The sequence below is a fragment of the Cyprinodon variegatus genome, unplaced genomic scaffold, assembly GCF_000732505.1.
Source record: "Cyprinodon variegatus isolate N-32 unplaced genomic scaffold, C_variegatus-1.0 Scaffold1144, whole genome shotgun sequence".
NCBI lineage: Eukaryota > Metazoa > Chordata > Actinopteri > Cyprinodontiformes > Cyprinodontidae > Cyprinodon > Cyprinodon variegatus.
In genome coordinates, this window is record NW_015151597.1 from 83,087 (window position 1) to 89,978 (window position 6,892).

General features: G+C 39.4%; 1 protein-coding gene across 1 annotated transcript; it reads right to left on the minus strand.

The window, feature by feature from the left end:
* Window positions 1-253: 253 nt before the first annotated feature.
* On the minus strand, window positions 254-4,394 carry islr2 (immunoglobulin superfamily containing leucine-rich repeat 2). Its single transcript, XM_015400768.1, has 2 exons — window positions 4,097-4,394; window positions 254-3,573 (listed from the first exon to the last, which is right to left on the minus strand). Exon 2 carries the CDS (start codon window positions 3,563-3,565, stop codon window positions 1,415-1,417), a length of 2,151 nt encoding a protein of 716 aa, XP_015256254.1. The 5' UTR covers window positions 3,566-3,573; window positions 4,097-4,394; the 3' UTR covers window positions 254-1,414.
* Between the last annotated feature and the right edge of the window lie 2,498 nt (window positions 4,395-6,892).

The following is a 6,892-nucleotide window of genomic DNA, read 5'->3' on the forward strand; positions in this document are numbered from 1 at the left end:
TTTTTTTGCTGTAGCTTAAAAAAATGTATAATAGTGAATTTGAGGGAAAAACGAGGATTAGTCTAAATACTGCTGCTTATCCTCGAACTTTATGTATAAAATGTAGATTTAATTATTTTAAATCAGTCTATATAAAGTGCTGATATTATTATTTTATGATATGGATGATTTAGAAGAAGAAAAAAAACTTGTCGTTTAGTAATTTTAGGAAGAAAGGTCCGTTAAAGCAAAGACAAAGACATCTGCTTATTTTTTGTACATTTTATTAATTCCACTTACATAAATTTATATAAAAAAATCGTAAAAGGTCACATCTTTTGTTTTCATTTTACAACATTGTTCACAAAAAAAAAATCACTTTATGCAACAAATTACGGTGAAGCGGAGAGGCGCACCGTGCGCCTTTTCTCTACATCACAGCTCGCCGTAAAAAAAAAGAAAAGAAATAAAAATAAAGTTGCATTTACATCACATATAGAGAGCAACATCTAAAGCCCTACAGACTACACTAATCAAAAACCACACAATGAAAACACGCGTGACATGCCACGGACGCGTTTTTTTATTTTTTGTAAAAAGCGAGAGTAGATAGATGCTGCGCACACCCGTTGAATAACGTTTAAAGCCTTTCTAGACGTGACGTGAAACATTTTACAGGCTAACAACCTTTGATTTTATTTTTTCCGAATAGTTTTTATCCATCAAGCACAAACATGGATGAAAAGCGCAATCTCCCTCTTTTGGGGCGCACGGGACAGCAAGCAAGACGCGGTTCAGTCATCTGCCCATATTAAATATCAGCAGCCTGATCAAAAAGCCACATTAAAAGAACTAATCCAACCTTCCTGGAACACTGTGACACCTGAGAGGATGTTGAAAGGCGGCCTTAAAGCAGCGCACAAAGACGCAAGCAGAGAGAAGCGACTCCCTGATGTCTGTTTAATTAAAACGGATTAATATAGAAATTATGGCACTTCAGTTGTTTTGTTTCTTTTGTTGCTTTTTAGTTTTTTCCTTCTATTTTTTTATGATCCAAACCAACCGGTGATTGAATTTGTAGGCTAATTGCTGTCCTACATTTGGTCTTGCGCAAACTGCGCCCCGCGCGCTTTGGGCACGTGCTTGTGCTGCAGAAAGGGAACATTTTGCTGCTTGTCGCAGTTTGAGGTCCGTTAAACTGCCTAAATCTGTGCTTGTTCTGTAAACACAACAGACTATAAAATGTAACACGATGTAATTTACAATCTCAGTGATTGAAGGACTGTCTGAGGTAACAAAAAAGAAAAGAAAAAAGAAGGAAACTCCGCCTTCTTTTTAAACTGAGGTGTATCGATGAGGTGTGGGTTACCTGCTCGAATAAAGGCTACTTTAAAGTAAACTATTTTTACACAACACTCTTAGACGTCCGTGGAGCTCAGCGGCTGGGCTGCTTGTAGTTGCCGTTGATTTCCTCTGAGATGGTGACGGCCTCCGCTCCCAGCGGTAACCTGTCGCTGTACTCGGAGCCCATCTCGAACTCCTCCGGGTTGGTTTTTGATGAGGACCCGGGGATGGATTCGGTCACCACGCTTCCCTCAGCATCACCATCCCTTTCTCCGTCTCCTTCCTCTCCCTCAGCCTCCTCCTCTCCCTCCCCCACCTCGCTGGGGCTGAAGGTTTTCTCTGACTCCACAAAAGACGCCCTGGGATCAAAATCTCTTGTCATCTGCTTCTCCATCTGATCCGGATTCTGTGTCTTCATGATCAGCTTGTAGGTCTTTCCCTGGTACTTGTACAGCAAATGGCAGCAGGTGGCTCCCAGCAAGGGGACAGTAGCCAGGCCCAATAGGAAAATGCTGACCACAACAATAATTAGCAGGGAGGGGATCTTTTTTCTTGTTGTGAATACTACTTGGACCTGGCAGTCCTCCCACCCATAAGTGAGACAAAGAGTGTAATTGGTCCCCGGCTGTAAGCCGTGGAAGCGGTACGCATTTACCCCCTCCTCTATATTGGACCACTGTACCAGGGAGTGTCCATTTCCTGTTTTTATGCAGAGGTAGAGCATGTCTAATGTTTCCCTGTTGGAAGAAGACTGTCGCTGACCAAAGGGCTCCTTGACAACCATTTCCTGGTCCTCAGTCTGGCTCAGGTGAAGGTTCGATTTGCTGCTAGGTAGCTGCAGTGGGTTTAGCTGCACTTTGGCCTCTGTCTCTGACACTTCCAATGCAATGACACCAAAATCAAAGGTGTACTGCTTTAGGTCATCCAGGGTCATGTTAAAGGCATGGTTAGAGATGTATTCACTGCCCTCTCTCACACCACATTTGCTTCCAAAGCTAGGGTTCTTGGGAACACCTCCAGCCTCTTCTGGTTGGCCTACTTTGTGCTTCAAGCTATCATCTGTGCTTTCCTTTGTCTTTTCCTCATGCTTAGCCCAGTTGATTACATTGTTCTTGGCGGCCTTAGGGTCTGAAGTCTTTTTACCAGTAAGACGGATCTTGTCCAGAGTTGAATCGGGGACTGAATTTCCTTGTTTTGAGCTGGGAGCCAAAACCAATTTTACATTGCTCTCTGCCTTTCCTAACTCATTCACTGCAGAGCAGCTATAATTGCCTTCCTCCTTTTTGCTCATGCGAGGGATAAAGAGAGTCCCATTTCTAAAGACAAGGAATCTATTGTTGGTTGCTTTGTCATTTACTGGCACATCATTTACTTCTGCAGTGGATGGCAGAGGGAAGAGGTAATTCTGATTTCCAGCAATCACCTCCCAGCTGACCTGAGGCATGGGGCTCCCTTTTGTCTCACAGTTTAAGATAACAGCATCACTCTCATGAAGAACAGTGTTCTCTATGTTTGGCTGATAGGTTATGGTGACAATGGGGGCTTCACACTGAAACTTGGGAATCTTCGAAACCTCCACCCCCTTCAGATGTTCAGGGGTTTCACACTGAATTTGATTAGGATCAGGCACAGAAATTTTAGTGGTTGCAATCCAATCCCGTAGCCACTCTAGGTTGCAGGAGCACGTGAATGGGTTTTTGAAAATCTGCAAGTGAGACATAGAGGAGAGGGCACTAAAGGTACCCTGCACAATGGTAGTAAACTTGTTGTTGTTGATGCGGAGGGATCTTAGGTCTTTGAGCGTGGAGAAGGCATCCTTCGGAAGGTTCACCATCTCATTGTTGTTCATTTTCAGAAGCTGCAGTGCTGTGAGGTTCTGCAGATCCCCCCAGGGGAAGTTTACAATCTTATTGAAGCTGATGTCCAGGTTGCGAAGCTGAATAAGGGGGGCAAAGGTGTTGGTCTGAATACTGACGATCTCATTGTGTGCCAGCCAGAGAGAGGTGACTTGAGTGATGTTGACAAAGCTTTTACTTTTAAGGGATTTGATCTTGTTGGCTGAGAGGCTGACGGTGGTAACATTAAAGGGGAAGCCGACAGGCACCTCAAGCAGATCTTTGTAGGCACAATCAACAAACTGGTTGGCAAATTTGTCCTGGCAGCTGCAGAGCTTTGGACAGCCCTGTGCAATGCCCATCAAAGCAGTCCACAAAGCAACAAGCAGCAGGAGCCGTCTAGCCATTTCTGCACCTGAAAGCATCAAAAAGCAGACATATAAAGGATTTGAATATGTATCATTCCTTCACTTAAATTGCATGTTTCAAAATATATATTTCATTAAAAAAAACTATAAACTGATTATCTGATCTGATTAAAAACACAGGAAGTTTGCTGTTTTTACATTATACAACCTGAAACTACGATGCTTTGGTAGATTTTGCAAATAATTTAAGAAAAATAAAACTATCTTATAGGCTGTGATTTTTTTTTAAGGGCAGCATTTTTCTTTGTGCGCGCTTCTCAATCCACATAAGGCAAACAGGCGCTGTCCATGGTGATGAAAACACTTTCTACGCTTATTCTACTCCCCAAAAATGTGATTCTTAGCGATATTTATTGGATTGTGTCGTTTTAAAGTGGCATGCAATGCGTTTTAAACTTTAGGGCAAACATTTTTTGGTTTCATAGAAGCTTCAGTATGATTTGTAGCTTTCCCTCATATTTAACAGGCTACCTAAAGCAACCGGCTTGTTTAATTATCAAACTGTCTTACCTTTTCAGAGTTAACTTCAATTCCAGTTATTTTTAATCAGAGTTTCACAGTCCTCTAGATTTTTCGAGTTTAAATGTGGAAAAAAGTGGCATCCGCACGCGCCGTAGATTCCTTCACATGATTTTTACCAAACTGGACAGCGTTGAGCTCGAAGGATGGTGGCAAAAACATGTTTTTTCATAAACCCCGGACAGTCGCTGCTACGGTCCGTCCGGCGCTATTTTCCTCAGTGCAAGAGAGGGACCCGCTGCGCGCTCCCGTCGCTGCGGAGCGAGAAATAGGAACATGAACGCGCAGCCTCTCCCATCTTTCTGCTCGCTATTAAAGATACAGAAGCTCCAGGCTCCTCCGCCCTCAAAGAGAATTCATAATTCAAGATTTCATGTTTAATTTATCGCTCCGACCCCAGCCCAGTCTCTGACCTCCTTAGCTCCGGCTGAAGCCTTTTGTTTGCCTTTGTAAACAAACTTTCGGATTTGAAACAGTTGTTCCAGCAGCGGCAGACAAAGTTAAAAGCTGCAATGTAAAATACTTTTAGAAAGTATTTATAAAACAGAAAACAACCAAACATCTTCATTCCACACATACAATTATATTTTATTTTAGGATTCGTGGTTTTTCTTTATAACATCTTGTAGGCTTACTGTATGCGAGGAGCTGTTTCCTGCTCAAATACTGCCACCTGCTGGCGAACTCTGAGAGTCCCAACATCTAAAATAATAAAAAGGTAGATACGGTATTAAATATATAAAATTCGTTAAACACTATTAGTGCTAACTGAACTACACATTTTGTCACAATGAAGCAACACACTTTAGTACATTTGGTTTTAATTGTATGTTAAAAACCATCACACAATAGCACAATATAAATCGTTCAAAAGGAGTAGGCTTTGAAGTACCACGTTATCCCACTGAAGGTCATTACAGCATAATATGTGATCCTTTTAAACATTTTAAAACATAAACCTAAACTAAATTACAATTTTCTATTGTTTTAAATATCGTTATTTATTAATGCAATAATTAAATAATGCAGTCAATAAAAAATTGTATATTGAAAAGGTAAAATTTTGAAGAACTTCTTGGACTTCCTCTGCTTCAGCAAACTATGCATAACTCGAAGTCACTACCACTGATCCTGATTTGTAAGATGGAGAAATGAAACAAATTCATAATGTCTGCAGCACGAGGTCAATAAGTAACTAAGTGCATATATATTTGATAATTACAAATAAACATTGAACGTTTCACATTTAAAAATTGTAAAATCCTTTTTTGATGTTCTGACTTTGTGGTACTTTTAGCTTTCCACACCTGCTACAATTATTATTGTTTCTAAATATAGATTTCTGCTTGTGTGTCATGCATAGATTTGAGTTCAAAATGATCCTACCTGATCCGTCTGTAGAGGTGGATAGCGTTTTTTAGAGGTCTCATCCATTACAGGCTTTTATTATTTCACTGTTTTTGCTAATTGTTGGAGAATAAAACCAGGATCACAACTTTTAACGATGGAGTAATGTCAAAAGTCCGTCCGTTTGTTTAGTACCACATTACCCATGATGCATCTGTTCATTTTGTAGTTCTAATTTCACGTAGCGGAGCAAGTTGTTTTTTCTGTGGTTCTGGGTGGTTCGGTGTCCCAAAAATAGCATTCACCATTAAACTTTCTTTAATTCAGTGTGTATGAAACCTGTGTGCGTTCTTTACCATCAAAGTTTACATTTTAAATCAGATATTGTGTTTTTATGTCAGTTATTATGTTAGGAGGTGAAATCGTGCTCGTTTTTCTCTGGTTACTGACAATGCAAGAGTTTACTTATATTAACTCAAGTTCTTTGTTATACTTTGCCAGATATATTGTCATTTTATTAGTATATGAGGGCATTACCGTTCATTTCATATTTTCCAACTGTTTTGTCCGGTGTATGTTTATTGCACTTGACCAATAATGCATGTGTGGTGTTATGGCGCCCTCCAGTGGATTTATTTGATACTATAAGCCATTTTGGCTATAAATATGTATCTTTATTGTTTATTCTGTTTCAGATAACCACACATCCACATACATATCCCTAAGAAACCAAGTATAAATCTCATCATCTGTACCATCATCTCCAATGTACCTGCTTCTATTCCATTGATAAATCTTCTGAGCTGCACCGATCGAGATGACATATTCCTTCTGAACGAGGAAGTATCAATTGATGATATATCTGGAATTAGTGCATATTAAACGTACAGTCTTCTACAAGTGATATTCTTTGTATGGGAGAACATTATTTTATGAAATGAAGAACATTCAATTGATGTCTTAAAAGAGTTCTTCCAACCAGAATAATCTCAACATGAAATCTAAATATTTTTTACACAGAAAAAATTGACGTGCCTGAAGTTTCAACTTAAAGGAGAGGAGAACCACTTACATTTGATAGAAAAGTTACAGTCATTCTATTTGATAGTTTTAACCAAACTAAAACATTATGATCAAGTTTGTTTATTTAGGTGCCTTATTGTTATAAAAAAAAAAAAAACATAAGAAAAGCCTGATTAGATTTACCTGAAACTCTTTAAAAGGATTAAAATAAAATAAAGAAAAACATGGTGAAATGATGTTGGGTTATTACATTTCACTGTGCTGAGTGGTTTGGACTAATTTGGGCCACATCGAAGTTAAAAATCATATAATGTCACATTGGCTTTTAATGATTAATATCAAATGCAAACTAGTCTCATATAAGGTTAACATTAAGACATTCAGTCATTTTAAACCAGTTACACACGGGTGCTTGCC